This window comes from Macaca mulatta, chromosome 4, assembly GCF_049350105.2.
Source record: "Macaca mulatta isolate MMU2019108-1 chromosome 4, T2T-MMU8v2.0, whole genome shotgun sequence".
NCBI classification, from domain to species: Eukaryota; Metazoa; Chordata; class Mammalia; order Primates; family Cercopithecidae; genus Macaca; species Macaca mulatta.
In genome coordinates, this window is record NC_133409.1 from 132,687,638 (window position 1) to 132,712,530 (window position 24,893).

General features: G+C 41.5%; 1 protein-coding gene across 3 annotated transcripts; it reads right to left on the reverse strand.

Moving 5' to 3' along the window:
* Nucleotides 1-19,589: 19,589 nt before the first annotated feature.
* On the reverse strand, nt 19,590-24,510 carry C4H6orf141 (chromosome 4 C6orf141 homolog). 3 transcript variants are annotated; one of them, XM_028847489.2, is made up of 3 exons: nt 23,500-24,510; nt 22,598-22,703; nt 19,590-20,610 (listed from the first exon to the last, which is right to left on the reverse strand). In XM_028847489.2, exon 1 carries the CDS (start codon nt 24,383-24,385, stop codon nt 23,648-23,650), a length of 738 nt encoding a protein of 245 aa, XP_028703322.2. In that variant the 5' UTR covers nt 24,386-24,510; the 3' UTR covers nt 19,590-20,610; nt 22,598-22,703; nt 23,500-23,647. The 3 variants fall into 3 exon arrangements, with proteins under 3 accessions (XP_028703322.2, XP_028703323.2, XP_014992005.3); XM_028847490.2 differs by lacking the exon at nt 22,598-22,703; XM_015136519.3 differs by having other exon boundaries at nt 20,108-20,610; nt 22,598-24,510.
* Between the last annotated feature and the right edge of the window lie 383 nt (nt 24,511-24,893).

The window sequence follows — 24,893 nt, forward strand, 5'->3', positions numbered from 1 at the left end:
GATCTTACAGAAGACATTAGTGGTAAGATTATTGTGTTAGGTAGAACTAAATTAGTTTGATTATTCACCTGCAATCACTCAAGATTTTGTAAGAAAAACACTTGGATTTGTAGCTCTTAACATAAAGCCAATACTATTTTCATGCCCCATCTAACCTCTAATTTAGAGCTATTGCCACAGGAATAACATACGAAACACTCTGGGTACATAGAACTTAGTGTAAGCCATATCAATATTCATTGTAAGTTAGTTAATTCCAAAAATTGAGGAAATCTCATCTAGTTCAGTCTGCCACTGCTATTAGGTTGGTGCAAAAGTAACTGCAGTTTTGCTCCAACCTAATAGTTGAAGTAAAATCCAAGGTGCTATTTCTATAATCCTTTCAGAAATAATGTTCTTTGTATTGTCACACGTTGTACCTATGTATATTTAATTACTTTTTTAAATTATTCTTTTAGCTTTTCAATATGTTTCTTTTTGGGGGGTTCTCCTAAAAAGTCATAAGACAGTATTCAGAAATAGAGATGAATTGTTTTCTTTTATAAGGATTATCTTCCTAGATCACTGTCATAAACTTGACAAAAATGATCCAAGAAGTTTCACTGATGCCTTTTTGGTCACACAGCAGGAAGTGATGTTTTTTTCTTTAGAAGTTTCCATAGCCTATTGTTTGTCATTTAGTTTAATAGCATCTGAAGGAAAAACACTTCTTGGCCGGGCGCGGTGGCTCAAGCCTGTAATCCCAGCACTCTGGGAGGCCGAGGCGGGCGGATCACGAGGTCAGGAGATCGAGACCATCCTGGCTAACACGGTGAAACCCCGTCTCTACTAAAAAAATACAAAAAACTAGCCTGGCGAGGTGGCAGGCGCCTGTAGTCCCAGCTATTCGAGAGGCTGAGGCAGGAGAAGGGCGTAAACCCGGGAGGCGGAGCTTGCAGTGAGCTGAGATCCGGCCACTGCACTCCAGCCTGGGCGACAGAGCGAGACTCCGTCTCAAAAAAAAAAAAAAAAAAGAAAAGAAAAACACTTCTTTTGAAGAAGAAAGATGACTTTACTCAAGTTACTGCTAACTTGTACACTCCAAATAATGCTATTTATTACATTTTACATTCTTGAATATTCCCCACCACATTTTATATCACTTTCTGAAAAAAACAAAACATATAGAAGATCTCACAGGTGTTAGTTTTTAGAATTAATATTATTTCTCAGTCTTGAGAAACATTTAAATTGGCAAACCAGAGAAAAATTATTTAATTAAAATTTGTTTAAGAAACAGTGCTGGCAATATTATAATCACTCAATTAAAACTAATTTCCAAACTTCCAAGTGGGAAACAGCCTTGCTCATTTTCAGAATTCTATATTCTAGAATGTGCTTTATCCTAAAATTCTTCACAATATTTGTATAATTTTAAAACTCCATTCAATTGATGAGAAAACATAATGCTTTGTTTTTTAAATCAATGATAAGGTACCTGTTATGGTTATCCATTACAAAATTATGTCATCGCTGGTTCAGTTTACTCTTTCAGGAGAATGACACATTTGCTGACCATTTCAGTGATGAAAATTTGGTGGCACTTGTTAATAATCTGTTCACAACAGGTACAGAGACCACAGCCTCCACGTTGCCCTGGGGAATTTTGCTAGTGATATGTCCTGAGGTCCAGAGTAAGTCTCCTAAGATTCTGAGTATTGTCTGAAAGAGAGATACCAGAAATATCTTGGACTGGACAAACGCAGAATTTTATAACCATGAAAGAGGGAAACCAGAAATATTTTGGACTGGATAAATGCAGAATTTTATAACCACAGAGGGTAACCTGTAATCTGTACCTTGAGGATAGTCTGTATCTTTAGTTTCCCTTTGATATAAGAAAGTAAATTTTGCTCTTTAAGCATCCTGAGATGCTCTGAAGGCATCACAACATGCATAGGAATAGAGGCCGAGGGGTGGAAGCAGTGCAGACAAAAAATGAACCAAAATTGGAAGAACACTGGGTTTGATTTCCACGAGTAAAGAAAATGGGGAAGACTGTTCCAACACCCACTCCCAGCTCAGACTCTAAACAGTTTAATTCCATTTTAACCAGAAAAGGTCCACAATGAGGTCACCAAAGTTGCGCGATCGGCCCAACCTTGACTTGCACACCAAACTCAAATGCCACACACAGATGCTGTCAGTCATGAAGTACAAAGATTTGCTAACATTCTGCCCACAAGCTTACCCCATGCAACACCCACAAATATATTTAAAAATTACTACATTCCAAAGGTAAGGCTTAAGAAGGGGAGGTGAGGGGAGAGAATTTCTGATGCTTACAATCACAGAAGCACTGAGATAAACTGTCAAAGACAATCCTGGCCTGCCTTTCCCTCCTTCCCCTCTTCCTCCCTTCCTCCCTTCCTTCCTCTTTCCCTCTCTCTGCCTCCTTCGCTATCATTCAACAAAAGGTAACTGAATGTCTATGTATGCATATGTGATAATTATTGGATGAATTAGTGGATAATTAAGGATAATAATTATTCTGTGAAACTTTATAAGACAGTATTACATTTTATGTTATAGTTGGGAAAACTGGGGTTCGGAGAGTTCCAGCAAGTGTCAGGAATGCAAGGTTGGTCTGTAGGGACCGGAGTCCCAGGTAAGGTGTGCTCCTCTCAGAGCCTGTGCTTTCCCCACACAGTCCTCTTGCTAGGATTACCTCCAGGCTTCACTTCCGTCCTCTTACAGAGACATTCTCATGCCCTCTGCTTCCTAATATTGTGATATCCAGATGCACCCCTCTGATTTCCCCTGGTAAACTGAGGAACTATGTGTAGATCTTTCCTAAAAATAAACTGAAGGCAGAAATTGGCATAAATTTACATGGTATGCCCATAGTGCTAATTTTTTTTTCTTGATACCTAGTTTCTTCATTGCTTCTTGGCCCACCTCTGCATAAATCCACAAAATCACTGGTTATATGGGCCCCTCCCCTTACTATCACATCCTATTCTCTAAGGACAAAAAGACTATATCCATCTTTGAGCTTCTCTTCTCAGCACACATTAAGCACACTGTTGGACTGAATGAATCAGATTAGCAATGAAATAGAAAACAAATATAAACTATGTCAAAAGAAATTTTAAAGACCATAGAAACAGTAATAGTGGCAGGATTGTAGTTCCAGCCATTTACCTTGCTGTGAGCTAGGTAGAGCATTGTATTAGAAAGGGGGCCAGGTACAGTGGCTCACGCCTATAATCCCAGCACTTTGGGAGGTCAAGGCAGGAGGATCGCTCGAGCTTAGGTGTTCAAGACCAGCCTGGGCAACATAGCGAGACTTTGTCTCTACAAAAATATAGCCAGACATGGTGGCATGCATTTGTAGCCTCATCTACTCAAAAGATTGAAGCAAGAGGATTGTTTGAGCTCAGGAGTTTGAGGCTACAATGAGCCATGATTGCACCACTACACTCCAGCCTGAGTGATAGAGCAAGACCCTGTCAGGAAGGAAGGAAGGAAGGAAGGAAGGAAGGCAGGCAGGCAGGTAGGTATAGGGGGTCTGACTCATTTGCTACTGAGACTCAGCCTCAATCATCTCTTTTTTTGTTTGTTTTATTTTGTTTGTTTGTTTTGTTTTGTTTTTGAGATGGAGTCTCACTCTGTTGCCCAGGCTAGAGTGCAGTGGCACGATCTCAGCTCACTACAACCTCTGCCTCCCAGTCAAGTGATTCTCCTGCCTCAGCCTCCCAAATAGCTGGGATTACAGGTGCACACCACCAAGCGTGGCTATTTTTTGTATTTTTAGTAGAGACGGGGTTTCACCATGTTGGCTAGGCTGGTCTCAAACTCCTGATCTCAGGTGATCTGCCTGCCTCGGCTTTCCAAAGGGCTGGGATTACAGGTGTGAGCCACCATGCCTGGCCTCAATCATCTCTTTTGTGAAATGGAAACAAGTAGTACAGTTGCTATGAGGAGGAGAAAGTCTGCAAAATATCGGGATACAAATAATCAATCATAGATAGATAGATAGATAGATAGATAGATAGATAGATAGATAGATAGTTTTTTATTTTATTATTATTATTTTTAAACATAGGGTCACACTATGTTGCCCAGGCTAGCCTTGAAACTTCCGGACTCGAGCGATCTTCGTGCCTCGGCTTCATGAGTAGCTGGGACTACTGGTGGACTACCCAGCCTAAAGTTTTAAAACAGAACATTTTAAAGCAGTTGTTTGCTTTTTGTAATTTGAAAAACTATACAGATTCATGTTGTAAAACAGCTAATCACCAAGAAAGTATTCCAAAGCCTTCTTAAAGAGGCAACTGTAGGGCCAGGTGTGATGACTCACACCTGTAATCCCAGCAGTTTGGGAGGCCAAGGTGGGTGGATCACTTGAGGCCTGGAGTTCAAGACCAGCCTGGCCAACATGGTGAACCCCATCTCTAATAAAAATAGCAAAAAAAAAAAAAACAAAAAACAAAAAATTAGCTGAGTGTGGTGGTGCACACCTAGAAAGCTGAGGCATGAGGATCACTTGAACATGGGAGGCAGAGTTTGCAGTGAGCTGAGATCATGCCACTGCACTCCAGCCTGGGCAACAGAGGGAGGCTCTGTCTCCAAAAAAAAAAAATTAGAGGCAATTGTAATGAACCAAAATGAAGTAGAGAAGAGAATATTGTTCTTAATTTGGGGGAGAGATTTTGCTTTTTATCATTATTTTATTTCATTTATTTTAGTTCTCAGAATATCCTTTCCCACATCACAATTAAAATTCCTTTCTCTTTTGTAGAAAGTTGTTTCCCAGTATGCAGCAAGCTCTGGAAGCAGGGAAGTTTGTTTTTAAGAAAGTTTAGACGGGCTTGTTTGGTTTAATATCCACTATCGTAGTCACTGGAGGTAAAAACCAACCTTCACTGAGCCGCCAAACCTTCCAGGAACTGTGCCAGTTTTGCCAGTTTCTTTCACATGTATTCTTTCCTCTAAGGTTCAGTCTCAAATGAAGACTATTTAACTCTCATCATACAAATTTAGAAAGTGGGGTTTATCGAAAGTTAAATGACATGCTGTTATTACATAGCCACTACACGACTAAGTAAGAATTTGTTCCCAGTTCTGAGTCCAAGGCTTGAGTTTTTTAGTAAGCACGTGAATAAACATGTGGTTAGACAAGCGAATATTCTACACCAAGCCTCAAGTCCACCTGCCACCTTTTGGCTTCCCCTCTTCCATTTCCCTCCAGAACACCCTGCTTCTGAAAAATTGCCAACCAAGATCATGATATGTCTTTAGAGAGTGACCTTTCTAGGAAGAAAGTTAATCTCTGTGACTAATACAAACATTTTTATTTCTAGGCCACTGAGGTTATCATCTTGCTGGCTTCAGTACGTCGGGATCAAGCACAGTGGGAAAAACCAGACACTTTAATCCTGAGCATTTCCTCACCTCTAAGGGAAAGTTTATCAAGAGAGAAGCATTCCTGCCCTTTACAGTGGGTAATGGATCTTACTTGAGAAAGCTGGTTTGAAAAATCTGGCAAGACTTAATCTTGGCCTCCAAGATTGCTCCTAATTCTGCAAACAGCATTTCTTTCTCAAACGAGTAAGGTCGGCCGGGCGCAGTGGCTCACGCCTGTAATCCCTGCACTTTGGGAGGCCAAGGCAGGCAGATCACCTGAGGTCAGGAGCTCGAGTGTGCTAAGGTTTTGTACTTTTCTATATGGCACTAAAACTTCAGAACTGGTTCTAAATTGGCTGTGGGACGTTAGGCACTAGAGCAACATTTTCTAAGGGAATCTTTGAAGATTCCTTGTGGCTGAGGCTAGGTAGAACCTCAGGAGTTTGAGGAGAAAGTTAAGCAGCAGAAAGACAATGGGCAGCAACTTCACCCCAACCAAAAAAGTTCTGCCTTAATATGTGTAAATAGAAGTTTCTTGTTATTGTTGTTTTGTTTTGTTTTTAGAATTTCTTTGGGGAAGGTGGGTGGCAGGAAAGAGCTTTCTGCTAGTGTAAATTTTGAAATTCAGAGAACGAAATGAATTTGTTCCATAAATGTCTGAAGCCTAAGAGCTTGAAATAAATTCTCTGTTGCTAGCAGAGTCACAGCAAAGCTGCACCACACGCAGTTTGTGATTTGGGCCTTTCTGCTTATACAAACAATGACTTAGCATTCACTCAGATATACACTCAGTGATGGAGAAACAGCAGCCACCCAAGAATAGGCTTTCTTCACCCACTGGTAACTAAGTAATACAAGATACACAGTACAATTCAGTCTGCTAATTTTTACAAACGCACAGACACACACGATGATACATGAGAAAATATTACATGCATTAGTGACTTTCAAGTAAAGAAAGGTAATATCACACCTGGAACAAGAATTTTAAAAAATGAAAAACAATCTGCATATAATTTGCAGTGTTATAAACTCAATTTCTGTCAACAGTTCTTGATTTGTATTTTCTAAAAAACAAAATAAAAATAGCCTAGAAACAAACAATGGTCTCTGGAGTGCACGTTATCAACATCTGACACTGAGCCATCATTTTGTAAGAGAAGACATGGAGCAATAATTTCTTCACGCATGAAGTTTTTTTTTTTTTCCAGACTCTTTTCCAGACTCTTGGACTTACTGCAGTTAGTATTTGGAGGGAAGAAATTATGTTTTCCTTAACCCTCCCTTTTCACTGTGAACAGCAATTACTTTTACTCTGTCTCTTGAGCTCTAATGAATATTATATACAAGCTCTTCCTGGTTTCTCACACAACTGGATCTGGAGGCTTCTTTGTACTAAGAGACAAGTAGCAATAGTCCAGATTTTCACAGAGTGGCTTATTCTCAAAGGGTTTTCCTGTTTACTTCAGGAATTCTAAACTTCCCTAGTTATACTGGACCTTTTGTTTTCTGTTTTAATCCAGTAATAATATTATTTTTATTTTAGGCAAAAATGCATATATATTCCTTTTTTTTTTTTAAGACGGTCTTCTCTGTTGCCCAGGCTGGAGTGCAGTGGCGTGATCATGGTTCACTGCAGCCTCGACCTCCTAGGCTCAAGTGATCCTCCCACTTCAGCCTCCCAAGTAGCTTGGATTACAGGTGCATGGCACCATGCCCAGTTAATTTTTGTATTTTTAGTACAGAAAGGGTTACACCGTGTTGCCCAGGCTGTTCTCAAACTCCTGGGCTCAAGTGATCTATCCACATTCCAAAGTCCTGGGATTACAGGCATAAGCCACCATACCCAGCTGGAAATATTCTTAAAATACAATCATCATTAAACTGTTACAGTCAGAAAAAATAATATTATAAAACAAATTTTGTGCTTCAACCATGAGTGCTACAATCTCTTCAAATCTTCACATTCCTCTAGTGTTTAGGGCACTCTTTTCCTCCATTATTTCCTTAACATTTATTACTTACTGCATTCAGACAGAAATTTTGCGAGGCAGGCAGATCATCTGAGGTCAAGAGTTCCAGACCAGCCTGGCCAATATGGCAAAACCCTGTCTCTACTAAAAATTCAAAAATTAGCTGGGTATAGTGGTATGCACCTGTAATCCCAGCTACTCTGGAGTCTGAGGCCAGAGAATCGCTTGAACCTGGGAGGTGGAGATTGTAGTGAGCCAAGATCCTGTCATTACACTCTAGCCTGGGTGACAAGAGCAGAACTCCATCTCAACAACAACAAATAATAATAATAATAATAATAATTAATTAATTAAAAAAATAAGATCATCCTACTGTCTCCCCTTATTCTCAAGAATAAACAATAATAATATGTGATTTATCTTACTGGATAGCTAGACTCCCGCCATGAAACTGAATAAGGCCTAAGCATAGGGTATATAATACACACCCTAAGATGCTTTATTTATCATTCAGTTGGATGACACCACTCAATTATGCATTTATTTCTGGGCAGGTGGGAAAATCTAACCCAAATAGCTAGATTAGGCATTCCTTCCATGGGCAACCCCAGCACTCTATCTTGTAATACTGATAAAAATTATAATACCTATTTAGCCGGGCGCAGAGGCTCACGACTGTAATCCTAGCACTTTGGGAGGCTAAGGCGGGCAAGTTGCTTGAGCTCAGGAGTTCAAGACCAGCCTGGGCCATATGGTGAAACCCTGTCTCTACTAAAATACAAAAAATTAGCCGGGGGTGCTGGCTCATGCCTGTAGTCCCAGCTACCCTGGAGGCTGAGGCACAAGAATTGCTTGAACCCTGGAGGCGGAGGCTGCAGTGAGCCAAGATTGTGCCACTCTAGCCTGGGTGAAAAAGCGAGACTCTGTCTCCAAAAAACAAACAAACAAACAAACAACAACAACAAAAACTACCTATTCACTATAAGATTCACCTATTACACTGCAGACCCCTTGAGAGCAAGTCTCAGAGACAAGCTCAGGTGACACTGACATTAAACATATCAGTCTTGTTGACATTAAACACATATTTGTGAAATGAATGGTTAGCTTTTGTTTAACAAACATTTCCAGGTAATGTCTGTAGTCTTTCACCTCCTAAAAAGCTTGCTTTATGATCAGAGGTAGTGAGAAAATGTTTCTCATTCTTGGAGTTAATCTATCTGCTGGAAATCTATTTGTAAGTGGTCATTTAGGATACTAGGATACTTTCCCTTTGTTGTAAAATATCTGCTTCTTTTTTTTTTTTTTTTTTTTTTTTTTTTTTTTTTATGGAGACAAAGTCTCCCTCTGTTGCCCAGGCTGGAGTGCAGTGGCACGATCTTGTCTCATGCAACCTCCGTCTCCCAGGTTCTAAACGATTCTCCTACCTCAGCCTCTGGAATACCTGGGATTACAGGCACATACCACCATGCCTGGCTAATTTTGTACTTTTAGTAGAGACAGGGTTTTACCATGTTGGCTAGGCTAGTCTCAAACTCCTGACCTCAGGTGATCTACCTGCCTCGGCCTCCCAAAGTGCTGGGATTACAGGGGTGAGCCACTGCGCCCGGCCAAAATATCTGCTTTTAAGTATTTTTCTGAGCTTTGATGTCTTCAGTACACTTGTCATACTTACCTTGTAAATTAAAGAAACAAAAACATGAAATCTAACTAAATTATCTGCAACATTTTACTGACCATAAAGCAAGCAGCAGGTTTAGAATTTACAGACTATGGGAGCAGGAATTAAAAGACCTGGTTGGGTCTTCTGAAGGACTGGAAGTAGAAACTTTTAATAATGCCACATTTCAGTGCAATAGACTATCTTTGCTCTATACAACCACCACAAAGTTCATTAAACTTAAGCTGAAAAAAAATACCATTCTCAACACAACACGTCTTAGGAAATACATATATATACAATCATTAAGACCTCAGTTGTTTTAATAAAAACCTACCTAGAATGTTTCCCTCCTCAATTTTAACTCATTCCACTTTTCAGACACCTTGACATTTCCCAAATAATTCATGTTTCAAAATAATACTAATCAAGTCTCTCTCCTCAAGGTGCTTTGGCAGCTTCTTAACATTGGTTTCCAAGGTCCCATGATATAGTTTCTACTCATTCCTCTGGCTTCAGGTCTGAGAACCTAGTTCATGCTCTATGCCCTAGCCAGAGTCAAATTTCTTCCAGCCCTCAAATCTATCATGACCCCTTCCACAAATTTCCCATCTTTGCCTGGCCAACTTCTCATCCTTTGTATAAAAGTTTAGATATAAACCTCTTGTATAAAGCACGAGCCCTCCCTGACTCTCCAAGCCACATTAGACACCTTTACTATGTTCCCCTGACACACTTGGTTTTACTTGTCATTATTTATTGTGTGTCTTTTCCATGCAGCTCATTAAGCAAAGCTGACTTTTGTGCTTCATTATGTATTTCCAGGGCTTCAACTGGAAGATAGAGCTCATGAGACTCAGGGAAGGTTAAGTGAGTGATTTACACATTCCAAAATAGAAGCAATCACATGTGGACCGTTTTTGTCTTTGTCTAGATTGTTTTTCAGATTTTTGAGAATGTCTTATAACCCCCCAGCATGTCTGTGTCCAGGTCGCCGGATGTGTGCTGGTGAGTCATCAGCAAGATGGAGCTTTTCCTGTTTTTCACCAGCCTCCTGCAAAGTTCACCTTCCAGCCACCCCTTGGAGTCTCCCATCTGGACCTGGACCTAAGCCTGGACATTGGTTTCACCACTTGACCAGTGCCTCATAAGATCTGTGCTCTGCCCAGGCCTAGGCTCTGCATATGCCCCAGAGCCTCAAGTGTCACTGTTATCTTGTCCTTAGCATGAATTTCTCCTTCCTGCATTTCGCCGGCCACAATATTCTGCCAAGTGATTGGAGATTATTTAGGCGGTCAGCTGCACTGTCACAGAGTGCTCTCACATCACATCAGAATGAGTTCCTATTCTAATTGCTGTAGTGGAAACATACTTACTGCCATCCTCCATCCAACAAATAAATAAAACATTTGACAAATGGAACCTTCACTTAGAGCTTTAGGGTTTTTTCTTTCAAACATGAAACGTTTGGTCCTTCTGTCACCAATCAGTAGTTGTAATTGATATGTGTTTGTGAGGGGAAGGTACTTTATAATAATTTGCCCTGAGATCATGGACATCACCAAAATGGCAATGAAAAAAACTGCAATGTAGAAAATTCAGCTCTTAAGTGAGGATCACATCATACTAAACATGAGGCAATGATTTTATTCTATGAATAACTAAAAAGCAATGGTTAATAACAAGAGAATTGTTTGGGCATACAGCCAGCTTGCTGAAATCCAAAGTATTCACTCCTGGCTGGGCACAGTGGTTCATGTATGTAATCCCAGCACTTTGGGAGGCCAAGGCGGGCAGATCACTTGAGTCCAGGAGTTCAAGACCTTCCTGGGCAACATAGCAAGACCCTGTCTCTACTAAAAATACAAAACAACAAAAAATAAAAATTAGCCAGGCTTGACCATGTGCACCTGTAATCCCAGCTACCCTGGAGGCTGAGGCATGAGAACTGCTTGAACCAGGGACGCGGAGGTTGCAATGAGCTGAGATTGTGCCACTGCACTCCAGCCTGGGTGACAGACTGAGACTCTGTCTCAACAACAACAAAAAAGTATTCACTCCTTTTCTTAGCAAAATTGGAACTTGAAGACCCCCATGTCCCTGTTTTCGGTGTTCTGAAGTCCCAGCAAAGGCATGAGCAAGGGACTCCTATCAGCACAATAAAGAAATCATTGCCAGTTCCCTTGAGACACAAAGCATCTTTAGCCTTTATGAAATCAAATACTTCCCATTTATCAACATAAATCCTTCTCCCCTACTGTTAGCTGATTCTTGTCAACGGAAAAATTGCACTGGATAAAGTTAAACAAAGAAGACTTTATTCAAGGCTATTGCAACAGAGAGGCCAGAATTGTCTAAATGCAACTCTGCTGAAACAAAGAGCAGAAGGATTTGAAGCAGTGGGGTGAGCTATGAAAAAGTACTGAAGGAGGTGAGGGAGAGTTTCATCAGTACGATGTGCCCACAACATTGTGTTACTCCTAAATTTACAAATATTTTCCCCTGCGATAAGATCATCTGTGCTTGCTAATTCACTCACGTTGAAATCAGGCTCCTACCCTTCTGGAAAGACTGGGAGTTAGGAGGGTTTTATCCCTTGATAACTACTTTTCAAAAAGATGGTTCCTAAGCCCTTGGGAAAGACATTTCTGGAATGTAAAACTAGCAAACTTTTTAATAGATTTACATCTCAAAGGAGAAGAGAATTTATAAACGTAAATTTTCCCAGGAAAACTGTCTAAAGTTTAGTTAAGTTGAGAGGAACATTAAGTGATCTTGGTCATCCCCAACCAGTATTTTCTATAAAGCATTTTTTTTTAATTTTATATTTTTAATTTTTGTGAGTACATAGTAGGTGTATATATCTATAGGGTACATCAGATGTTTTGGTATAGGCATACAATGTGAATTAGATAAGTCCATTGGAAAATACTCTGGTTCCCTGACTTCCCAGTTGAACTAAATGAAACTGTAAATAATTTTTAAAAATGGAAGCTGCTAATCTTAGTTCATTGTTTGAACATATTTAAGGGGTAGTTCCATTTTCTGAATTACACTTAGTTCACAAATGGTGTTCAATAATATATCAGTTAATTCTGAATCCAAAGTCAAAATTAATTAGTGCTGCAGTCCCCAACCTTTTTGGCACCAGGGACTGGTTTCATGGAAGACAATTTTTTCATGAACCAGGGGTGGGGATGGAGATGGTTTTGGGGTGATTCAAGCACATTACATTTATTGTGCACTTTCTCTTATTATTACATTGTATTACATAATAAAATAATTATACAACTCACCATAAGGTGGAATCAGTGGGAGCCCTGAGCTTGTTTCCTGTAATAGTCCCATCTGGGGGTGATGGGAGACAGTGATACTGAAAGTGTGTTCCATATGTCCAGGCTACTCTGTAATCTCATTTTGGTTGCAGCCACTGCAGAAAACCCTGCTTCACAAAGATAAGATATTGAAAATGGAAGTAGGCTTTTCAGTGCTTTCTTTTGCGGGAATCTTAGGATATTCCACCTTGACTTTGATCCAGAACATATGGAGATTTGAAGTTGTTTCAAACAGACTTAAGGCCACCAGATGCAGCTGTACAATTGAAGTACAACTCACTTGCCACTACAAAGCCTGCTACCAGATGCAGGTTAATTGTCACTTGCCACTCACCGATAGAGTTTTGATACGAGTCTGCAAGCAACTGATTATGGTCTCTGTGCAGTCAACCCTCTCTGCTAATGCTAATCTGTATTTGTAGCTGCCCCCCACTGCTAGCATCACTGCCTCAGCTCCACCTCAGATCATCAGGCATTAGATTCTCATAAGGAGCACTCAGCCTAGATCCCTCACATGCATAGTTCACAATAGGATTCATGTTCCTAGACGAGAACCCAATGCCGCTGCTGATCCGACAGGAGGCAGAGCTCAGGCAGTAATGGGAGTGATGGGGAACAGCTGTAAACACAGATGAAGCTTGCTCACTTGCCTGCCGCTCACCTCCTGCTGTGTGGCCTCATTCTTTAATGAGGAATTCCTAAATGAGGAACTACAGAGCAATACCAGCCTGTGACCCGGGGACTGGAGACCCCTGAAATAGTGGACTACTTTCTCTTGCAGGGAATATAACAGCTTTAATTACAGATCAAGAAATCTAGCCTGGGCAACATGGTGGGACCCCATTTCTACTAAAAATACAAAAAAAAAAAAAATAGTAGCTGGGTGTGGTGGTGTGGTGGCACACACTTGTGGCCCCAGTTACTCGGGAGGCTGAGGTGGGCAGATCACCTGACGTCAGGACTTTGACACCAGCCTGGCCAACGTGGTGAAACCCCATCTCTACTAAAAATATAAAATATAGCCAGGCATGGTGGTGCAAGCCTGTAGTACCAGCCACTTGGAAGATTGAGGTGGGAGGATTACTTGAGCCCAGGGGGCAGAGGTTGTAGTGAGCCGAGATTGTGCCACTGCACTCCAGCCTGGGTGACAGAGTGAGACACTGTCTCAAAAAAAAAAAAAAATCTAATTTTAGTTGCAACCCTATCTTCCTTCCATATTTAGGACTCTATGACTGTATATTGGCAGTGATGTACTTAGTGTATCTGCCATCAGAAACAGTCAATTTTTATATTAATATGAGAAAATAACTTTTAGTAATCATAAAGTAAAACAAATAATAACTTTGCTCTTTTGGTTACAGTCTGATATAATAATATTTCATGTAAATGTCAAGTTAATAAGTAAATTTTAATAAAACTGAAATATCTGCAAAAGAAATGTATTAGTCCATTCTCACACTGCTATAAAGAAATACCTGAGAATGGGTAATTTATAAAGAGAAGAGTTTTAACTGGCTCATGTTTCTGCAGGCTGTACAGGAAGTATAGTGGCTTCTGCTTCCGGGGAGGCCTCAGCAAGCTTTCAATCATGGTGGAAGACAAAGTGGGAGCAGGTTGTCTTACATGGTGGGAGCAGGAACAAGAGAGAGAGAAGGGAGGTACTACACACATTTAAACTAGATCTTGTGAGCACTCACACACTGCAAGAGCAGCACCAAGGGGATGGTGCTAAGCCATTCATAGGAAACCACCCCCATGATCCAATCACCTCCCACCAAGCCCCACCTCTAACATTGGGGATTATAATTCAACATGAGATTTGGGCAGAGACACAGATCCAAATGATATGAAGAAACAATTAAGACAACTAAATCGTACCAGTCATGCAATGTTTTATTTTCTTGATTCATTCCTTAGCTTAAAAAATAATAACAACAAAAAAGGATAGCCAGGCATGGTAGCTTGTGCCGATAGCTCCAGCTACTTGGGAGGCTGAGGTGGGAGGACCACTTGAGCCAAGGAGTTTGAGGCAGTGAGTGACAATGATGCCACTACATTCCAGACTGGGTGACAGAGCGACACTCCATCTCTATTTTTTTTTTTAAAAAAATACATTTTAATTAAAGACATTACACAAATCCAGTAAAACAGCTCAGCTGTGAAATAAATTTACACTGATCAAAAATAATACATTTTGGTGTTTCCTTATTTAAAATGTTACACATAATAAGTCATATATAATGGCATGATTGAAGTAACTCAAGTTCTCTTCCTCAGATGCCAAAATTGCTGTGGTATTGTTTATGTTAAATTTGTTCTTGAAATGCAGGTGTTTATATACAGGGATTGGAGACACAAGGTACACTCAAAGTGAGCTCTAAAGATCTGAACCCAACCAGGCGCAGTGGCTCATGCCTGTAATCCCAGCACTTTGGGAGGCCAAGGCAGGGGGATTACCTGAGGTCAGGAGTTCAAGACCAGCCTGGTCAACACAGTAAAACTCTGTCTCTATTAAAAATACAAGAATTAACCAGGTTTGGCGGCACGCATCTGTAATCTCAGCTACCTGGTAGGCTGAGGCATGAGAATCTATTGAACCCAGGAGGCAGAGGTTGCAGTGAGCTGAGATCATGCCACTAAACTCCAGCCTGGGCGACACAGCAAGACTCTATCTCAAAAAGAAAAAAAAAAATTACTCTCACAATGAATGCATTTAATTGAGTCTATGTGTGAGACAGATTGAGAGAGAGAGACAGACAGACAGACAGTGACAGAGGGATAGAGATATTAGGAGGACAACACAGAGGATTTTCAATGATCTTCCACATAGAAAAAATATAGTAAAGAAGAATTAAAATATGCTAATTTGAAAATTACATCTGCTTTATTAAAATTTAAGCAATAATCATGAGAATTTTTTAGAATTTAAAACAATAAATTTGTTTTCAGATAGAAGCATTTTATCACTAACCACATGACAGTAATAAAAAGAGAGGCCAGGCTCGGTGGCTCAAGCCTGTAATCCCAGCACTTTGGGAGGCTGAGGTGGGCAGATCACCTGAGGTCAAGAGTTCGAGACCAGCCTGGCCAACACGGCAAAACCTCGTCTCTACTAAAAGTACAAAAATTAGCCGGGCGTGGTGGCGCATGCCTGTAATCCCAGCTACTCAGGAGACTGAGGCAGGACAATAGCTTGAACCCAAGAGGCAAGAGGTTGCAGTGAGCTGAGATTGCGCCATTGCACTCCAGCCTGGGCAACAAGAGTGAGACTCCATCTAAAAAAAGAAATCAGAAAGACTTTTAGTCTGGCTTTATCATTGTTTTAAAATCTCTAATGACAAGCACTGCTTATTGTTCTCTCCCGAGCAAACCCCACCCATTGTTTGGTCCTTGGCATGCCACTGAATATACAGGTCAGAGAATCCCCTTTCTTCTACTCCAACAGAATCCCAACCAGGGAGAGAAATGAGCAATCTCTTTCTTTTTTTTTTTTTTTTTTTTGAGATGGAGTCTCGCTCTGTCACCCAGGCTGGAGTGCGGTGGTGTGATCTCAGCTCACTGCAACCTCTGCCTCCCAGGTTCAAGCAAGTCTCCTGCCTCAGTCACCCGAGTAGCTGGGATTACAAGTGTGCACCACCACATCTGGCTAATTTTTTCTATTTTTGGTAGAGACAGGGTTTCACCATGTTAGTCAGGCTGGTTTCGAACTCCAGACCTCAGGCGATCCACCCACGTCAGCCTCCCAAAGTGCTGGGATTAAAGGCATGAACCACTGCGCCCGGCCTTACCAATTTCTAATAAAAGGTTATTTATTTCATTTGTAACTTTGTACATTATTCCACCCAGTTAGGATAGAAAGACTATAGCATAAACCCTACAACCTCAGGGGCCTGGGATAACATTGAGGCTGGATTGGAAAGTCCACAGGTAGGCTTAGGGCTTTTCCTGACACAGGGACACCAGTTAGAGAATCCTTACAGAAGTTGACTGTATTCTGAAGTCCTCCCTGAAAGTTCTCTAGCTTTGTTAAAAAGCCGGTGGTACCCCTTATACCTCATTTGTCCTCTTCCAAGTAAGTCGAATTCAAGATATGCAGTTGTGCCCACTTTTCCATGGACCTCATGGCCTTTCCAAATACGCTCAAAGTCACAAGATGTTTTGAAGGTAGAAAATGGCCTAAGGATGGTCCACTGGTCACACAAAGCAAATTTAACACTCAGGGGTTTGGGCTAGGAACAAGTCATGCAGTCTTAAGGTAATGCTTATGTATGCTATAACCCCAGTGACCACTAGGTAATACCCCATGCCTAGATGGACTTACACAGACTTGACTTTGCTTTCAGTAGGTGGCACTAGTCCATTACATAGCATTTTGGATGTCAACAGGATTAAACTATGCCAAAGCATATTTCACCTCCATAAAAAAGCTACTTGCAAGGCCGCATTCTGGATGTTTCTAATAAACAAGTATAATGTGATTATCTCCATAAAATAAATCTGTGACTAAATCTTCCAGAATTTTATGACTGGATTTTTCAGTTTCTAGCTCGGTCTTCAGGGTTGGTTTAACACAAATGAAAGCCTGAGTATATGTATGGACAATGACCAGATCATATATGGTGAAATATTAAAAAAGACAGAAAAGAGTCTTATTAAAACCACTGGTTTGGATTTGATTTCTGCGTGTGTGTGTGTGTGTGTGTGTTCTATGTCTTCTGCTCTTTGTCATTAAAGACTAAAGCCTAATAACTAGAATGAAAAGTAAACTGAACAACACATTACCACTACCACTACTACTAATTATAATAATAGTTAATTTTGAGTATTTACTATATGCCAGATACTGTTCTAAGAATTTTTTTATTCACCTGAATCCTTGAAAAAAACTTATGAGATTGATACCATTTATTACAGAATTCCAACCTACAAGTTTTGTGACAAAGTCACAACCTGGGAAGTCAAACCACAGCCTCTGGAGCAATCAGCTCAAAAGGTCAGGACTTGGTCAGTGACTGCCAGCTTCTCTCTCTCTCTTTTTTCCAACTCAGGGCCCACCTAAGAAATCCCTAAACCAGTCATATAAGAAGCTGTCCTTCTAGATCACCTGCCTCCAGCTCCCCCATGCCAATAGGCTCCAAGCAGAGCATAACTAAAGCCTTTCTTTTTCCACTATTGCTAAAGAGTAATTGCATGGGACAGAGTTAAATAAGCAAGGAAAACTTTATTCAAGACTATTGCATTAGCGGCCAGGCATGGTGGCTCACACCTGTTATCCTAGCACTTTGGGAGGCCAAGGCAAGTGGATCATTTAAGGCCAGCAGTTTGAGACCAGCCTGGCCAACATGGTGAAACCCCATCTCTACTAAAAATAAAAAAAGTGAAAAAAAAAAAAATAGTTGGGCGTAGTGGCATGTACTTGTAGTCTCAGCTACTCAGGAGGCTGAGGCAGGAAAATCGCTTGAACCCGGGAGGCAGAGGTTGCAGTGAGTCAAGATTGCACCACTGCTCTCCAGCCTGGACGACACAGCGAGACTCTGTCTCAAAAAACAAACAAAAAAACAAAAACTATTGCATTCAGGAGAGAGATTGAACTCAATTCCTTTGAAACAAAAGGTGGGAACGTTTTAAGCATTAAGGTGAGCTAGTGAAAAACTACGAGACAATGTTAAAAGGGACACTGGTCAATGTGATTATGCCATCTATGTTTGCTGATTGGCACTTTGAGAAGCTGGGCTTCCACCCTCCCACAGAGACTGATAGTTAGGGACCTCTGGGTTTTTTGTTTGTTTGTTTTTGGTGATTACATTTCAAAGGAATGGCTCCTAGGTCCTTAAGAAAGACATACCTGGATCTTTCTTAGACTTACATTTCAAAGAGGCAGAGAAAGAATTTACAACTGAAAGTCGTTTAAAGTAAATGCTCTAAGAAAGGGAAAGTCAGGGACCTAAGTCAAGAAGAAGCTTATCTAAAATTTAGTCAAGCTGAGGAACTGGTAAGATCATCTTGGCCACTACAAAGCTTTCCTATTGCCCTACCTGCCTTTGCTTCCCTGCCAAGCACAAATGATGCTGGCTGACTCTTTTATTATACCAAGCTCTGCAAACACAGCCTCTGTTTGTTCTATTTTTGGGAGGGCTGCAGTCTCCTCAAAGACTCTTGTTCCGTTTTTTGTTTGTCTGTTTGTTTTTGAGACGGAGTTTTGCTCTTGTTGCCTAGGCTAGAGTGCAATGGCACGATCTTGGCTCACCGCAATCTCCATCTGCCGGGTTCAAGTGATTCTCTTGCCTCAGCCTCCCGAGTAGCTGGGATTACGGGCATGCGCCACCACCCCAGCTGATTCAGTGTTTTTAGTAGAGACAGGGTTTCTCCATGTTGGTCAGGCTGGTCTTGAACTCCCGACCTCAGGTGATCCACCAGCCTCGGGCCTCCCAAAGCGCTGGGATTACAGGCGTGAGCCACCACGCTCCGCCTCTTGTTTTGTTTTAAGGTTAGAAATGTAAGTTTGAATTTGGTTAATTCCTTGCTTTGAAGATAACCAAGTCTTAATGTTTTATTTGTGACTACCGGCTGCATAATGCCTGAAAACCAATCATAACTCCTTACTCTCTCCAAAGTAATCTGGACTTTATCTTCATCTAGAGAAGTATATTCACAGATTTGCCCTCCCTAATTACAGAGCAAAGTACTGACTGCAGTTATAGAGATGTCACGGTGTTCAAGAGGCACAGCCCTTTGTTTACTTATCTGAATCAGTTGATTCAAATTCTGGCTCCACCTTTTCCCCACTCCTCTCAATTCATCACAAGTGGCTGACAAGTTCTGACTCAGCCTGCAGAGTTGCAGTTGTGCAATATGTTAATGACTTCCTGCTTTTTCACCCTTACAGGAGTTTTTGATAACGTATTATTTCATATTCCTGGAGAACGAAATAGCCACATTTCCGAAATAGTTTGAAATCCAATGGTGAGTCAATGGTTCATTAGGGCTAACTTTCAAATAATAAGGCTCTTTTAAAAAGACACTATAAAACTTCATAGAGATCTCTTTGCCAATTTACCAATTCATATCCTCTATCTTTCACCCTCCTGTAATCTTTAAGTGTTTTCAAAATTCTACAAATTATTATCTTCATGGCATTGTTAACAATTAATTGGGAACACAGAATAAAAAAAAAAAACCCTTTTAGTTTTGGTAAGTGACAAAATAGAATACAGAACTAAATATGAGAATATGTCAATGCTTCTCAAACTTTAATGTGAATCATCCAATGATCTTGATAAAATGCGAATTCTGATTCAGTAGATCTAGAATGGGGCCTCAGATTCCACGTTTCTAAAAACCTTCTTGGAGATGCCCATGCTGCCGTTTCACAGAACACATCATGAGTAGCATCAGTATATGTTTGTTTATATAAAGACAATATTCAGGAATATACAGAGGTTACATTAATACTACTTTACATAGTTTAGAAAAATGTATGTATATATGTAGGTATATACACATGAAGATATAATAAAATAAAACCATACTTGGCCAGGCATGGTGGCTGATGCCTATAAGCCCAGCGTGTTGGGAGGTCAAGGCAGGAGGATTGCTTGAGTCCAGGATTTTAAGACTAGCCTGGGCAACATAGCAAGGTGCTGTCTTTATAAAACAAAAACAAAACAAAACAAAAAAACTCATATTTGAAACTTGCCAAATATTAAAAGAGATTTGGGGTCATCTGTAAGTTTTTGTTTCCTTTATTATAATTTTCTTTGTCTTCATAACATTTCCCCAATTTTTATGCAGTGTGTATAACTTTTTCTTTTAATAAAAAGTTTTTTTTTCTTTTTCAAAGCAAAGAGCCACATCAAGTTTTATCGCCAAGCACTGGAAACGTCCAACAAAAATAAGCAGCAAGTCAAATGTAATGATTCCCAAAAGGAGATCGCGGTTGTAAACAAATATTTTTAAGAGAGGATGACACTTGCCTGATCCTGGTGGTTATGCGATTCTGACATTTGTCTTATGGTCACTGGAGTGGCTTCTGGAAGTCTTTGATGTGGTTCATCCACCTAACACAATTTTAGATAATCGTATTTTTCAGTGGAGTAGAGGTAAGATCAAAGAGCCAAGACCCAGCCATTCTCGGAGATTTCTTAGTATTGAGGATGCCCAAGTTTCACTTTGGATGCACTCCCAGGACACTTCTAAATGGGATAAGATTTCTCAGGCTCTTCAAATAACAGGGTTCTGCTTGGATCAGGAACATCTGTGAAGCAAATTCAACAGTATTTCGACTTTACTACTTTTTGTTTCCAATGAGAAAGAACTCTATATTAAATGAAATCTATAAACGTGTTGCATGCGGTTAATCGGGAAGTTCAGTAAGCACTTTAAAAATAAATTTTCTTTGCTTGAAACACAGTGAGGAAAGGAAAAAAAAATAATTAGCTCAAACATATTTGGTTTAAAGGAGTTAAGCTAACCTGGCTAAACACATTTTTGGCTGAAAGACAAAATGCAAACCAATTGTGTCTATTTTGCTTTTCTAGACAACAGGGCATCAGATTTAAAGCCCCAGAGGGAAAACAAACTAACCTGACAGGTTAAAGAAAGTATTCAAAGCTCCCATCTGCCCAGAACTAGGCAGTACTAAAATCTCTTCAATGACTGTTAAGCATAGTGTACCTTAGTCCTTTGAGCCTTACCATGAGTCCCTACACAAGACATGAAGGTCATTTCTAAGGAATTTAAGAAATATACTTACTGATCCATTAACGGTTGGGAAAAGCTAGAAATAAGTCCTTGCTTTCAGGAGTACAGAACAGTCTTATTAAAAACCACTGGTTTGACTTTAATTAGATTTCTTGTGTTATACAATTTCTGCTCTTTGTTACTAAACAAAAGACTAAAGCCTAGTTAGGATGAAAAGTGAACTAAATAATAACCATGCTAATAATAAAAAATTTAACTAACTTTGAGCATTTATTGTATGACAGGCAAGGTTCTAAGTATTTTTGTTTAACTTAACCCTTAAAAAAAAAAAAAAAAAAAACCCTCTATGAAGTTACTACTATTTATTGTCCCCACTTAACAAATCAGGATACAGAGGCACACAGAGATAAGGCAGCTTGCCCGAGGGCACACAGTTCATAAAGAGGTAGAGCCAGTTTTGAACCCAAGCAGCTGACCTCCAGAGCTTGCCTCCAGAGAAAGCAGCTGAGTGATGCTACTTGCCATTTTTGGTTATTGGGAGAGACTTTTTTTGTTCTCCATATTCAATGATCAGTCACCTGGGCATGTGATGATTCAACCAAATAAATAAGCTCAGGTCTGAAACTTACGTGCCAAACAGGTTAATCTACCATTGGAGTCAGGCAGGGTTGTTAAGGAAAAGAGATTCACCTTAAGGGATGAATCTTTTCTACCTGTCAAGCAGTTTTGAACACAGATGAGCTCAGATGCTGAATTCCTCTCCCAAGTGAGGGGCTCACAGGCCTAAGAACTGCTAGTGATGATTCTCCAGCCAAGAGGCCTTGCAGGATTCAGGAACATTAAGGTGATTCTCTAGTACTTCTCACAAACATGAGTTAGAAAACCTAAGATATCGGCCGGGCGCGGTGGCTCACACCTGTAATCCTAGCACTTTGGGAGGCCAAGGCAGGGGGATGACCTGAGGTCAGGAGTTCGAGACCGGCCTGGCCAAGATGGAGAAACCCGGTCTCTAATAAAAATACAAAATTAGCCGGGCGTGTTGGTGCATGGCTGTAATCCCAGCTACTCGGGAGGCTGAGGTAGGAGAATCTCTTGAACCCGGGAGGTAGAGGTTGCAGTGAGCCAAGATCCTGCCATTGCACTCCAGTCTGGGCAACAAGAGTGGAACTCTGTCTCAAAAAAAGAAAAAAAGAAAACCTAGGATATCCTCAGTCATCTTTTGACCCCTAAGTAAGGGTCAAATAAATCCTCTAAAGGCCACCCCAAACCTTTAGGAGGGAGATTACCACATTCTTCATCCACTTGGTAAGCATATGCAATTACTAGCTGTGTGACTTAGATATGCTACAAGACCTCTAGGCCTAGATTGGCTCATGAGTGAAACAGGAGCGTCTTATCTATCTGGCCTGCCAGGAGGCAAGAGGTGGATCAGATGATCTTTTGAGAACATTTCAAGCTCTAAACTAAAAATTAAGGCAAAAGGGAAGACTGGGGAAGGAGGCACCTTGCAATCATTTGCTCATCAAAAGCCAGAGTCCTACCTGCTTTGTTAATTCTTGCAGTAAATACTCCTTCAGGTGGTAAAGTGAAGTAGTTCACCTGGAGAGGGCTGCTTTGCTCCTCGCAGAGCTTCAACCAGGCCAACTACTAAAGAGTTAATTCAGATGGTATTTAATAATAAAGAAGAATAAACAAAATAAGAAAAATTAGTTGTTTCAGCAATACCAGAAGAGATTTTTTTAACTACACCAGGAGATCGGTATTTTCAATCCATTCTTGACTACAGGTCTCATTAATGAAGAACTGAGGAAAAGAATAAGATATGCATTCATTTTATGGCAAACTACATATTGTTATCTACCTTTAAATCAGAACATTTGCATGCAGTATTTTTAATATTAAAATTAAAAATGTATGATAAATGCATGTTTACAGGACTAAATGAGCTATTGTTTGCGGTAAAGCCTTGTAAATGGAATTTCATGTTGAAATCTTAGTCTTCTGTCCCAACTCCTTCTTTCCCTAGCTCCTCTCTTTTTCTTTCTAACACTGAAATGTGGGGAAGAAAAATGAAAAGTGCACATCAGAAGAGAGTCACTTGCTGCTTTGGTTTTATTTTCCCATTTCTTCTTACTTTCTGTTTTTGGCTTTTAAAACAAGCCTCTCTCCTTCACCCACTCCCACCCTCTTTGCAGAGAGCAGACTTCAAACTTCACTTCTGTCTCTAGGTCCTAAAGAGAAACAAGAGTGCGGGGTGGCGTGGGGGGAACAGAAAAGAGATCAATTGAGTTATTCCAAAATGCAAATTAACAACAGGTTTTCTCATCTCAAAACTCCCACATTCTGTCAATCTGAAAATATTTTTTCTCCCCCTCTTCTGAATGACTTAGGTCCCCACACCGCCAAGGAATTCAAGCCACAAAGGAGGTATTATGCTGCTTACAGTTCTTAATCTGCCTGCCTGAAGCTCTGCGCCAGCCTCTCAAAAGGTTCCTTCTGCAGGTTAATTGCTGGTTGGAGTTCCCAGAATAGCATTTTCTTTTAAGGATGATCGCTCATCCACCATCCCGGAACATTTCTCGGGTTACTCTTTAGAGTTTAATCTCCTCGAGCAAGGTCCCTGGAGACGGTGAAACCCTCCTCTCCGCGGCGTGAACGCGGGGTGCCCCTGTTCGTTCCTGGAGATTCCGGGGTTCAGCAGGGGCCCGGTGTCCCCCAGGCTGTCCCTCTCTACTGCTGCGAAAAGTGAGCGCGGTCACGGAGTGCTCCTCAGTCCTGGTGGTCATGCGACCCTTGGCCCACGAGGTCTGCAACACTTCTTGTGTTAGCTGATAATCCTCCACCCGCACAAGCACGTATTTGGGTGGGTCTGCTGGGTCCCGCGGCGGGGCTACACGCCTGCCAGAAATTCGCTTTTCTCGTTGAGAGACAGAAGGATAGCTGGGCTCCTCGCCGTGGTCCTCTCCACCCGCCGCGTGAGGAAGGTCCTTTGCACCGGCCACCTTTTCCCTTTCAGGGTCCCCTTGAGTCCCTAACCACCTCTCTGGGTGCAGGAGAAAGAGTACTTTCTCTCTGACCCAGGACTCACGGTCCAATTCCTCTCCGGCCCAAGGTCCGAGGGCCCGACCTGCCGATCTGTCCTCGTGGCCGCCGCCCTGGCTTCGGCTCGCCCCCGCCGTCGCGGGATTCCGGGCGCCCGGAGCCAGCGGGGCCCCGCGCCCCACCTCGCGCGGAAAAGACCCGAGGTCCCCCAGGCTGCGGGAGGAGTCCATGGGATTCGCAGCTCCCTGAGGCCCTCGGGTCTCCATCCTGGCAAAAGGGTCATTCATTCGTTCCTTCTTTGGCCAGTTCAAGCAGCAAGCGCCTGCTGAGCTCGGGAAAGCGCGGGACCAGCCAGCCCTGGGTGTGGCCTCTGCCGCTGCCCCGGACTCCCAGCCCGCGAGAGCTGAAGACTGGATCAGCCCCAGGCCAACCGCGTGTGGAACCCGCCTCCTCGTCCTCCGCCTCTCCCACCTGGCAGCTGTCTAACCATTCAGAGGAAGCTTGACACAAGCCCCAGTCACTCCTCTTCTTCCTCCTACTCCTGTGCGGAGCCCTGCTCCCTTTGTCATTCGCTGATTCAGTCCCCTTTTACTTTTCACCTCTATCCTAGTTTCCCACCCACCTTTCGTTTTTCTCTGGAGCTGAGGCGCAAAGGACACCCTTTCACTGCGCCCCCCTTGAAATGCCCCAAAGTGTGTTTACTTTCCAAGGACGCTCCTTGAGGTGAAGGAATAAAGAAGTTTGTTTGCATTTTAATTATCTGATCTAATCCTGAAAAGGGTCTGTGTCCACTCC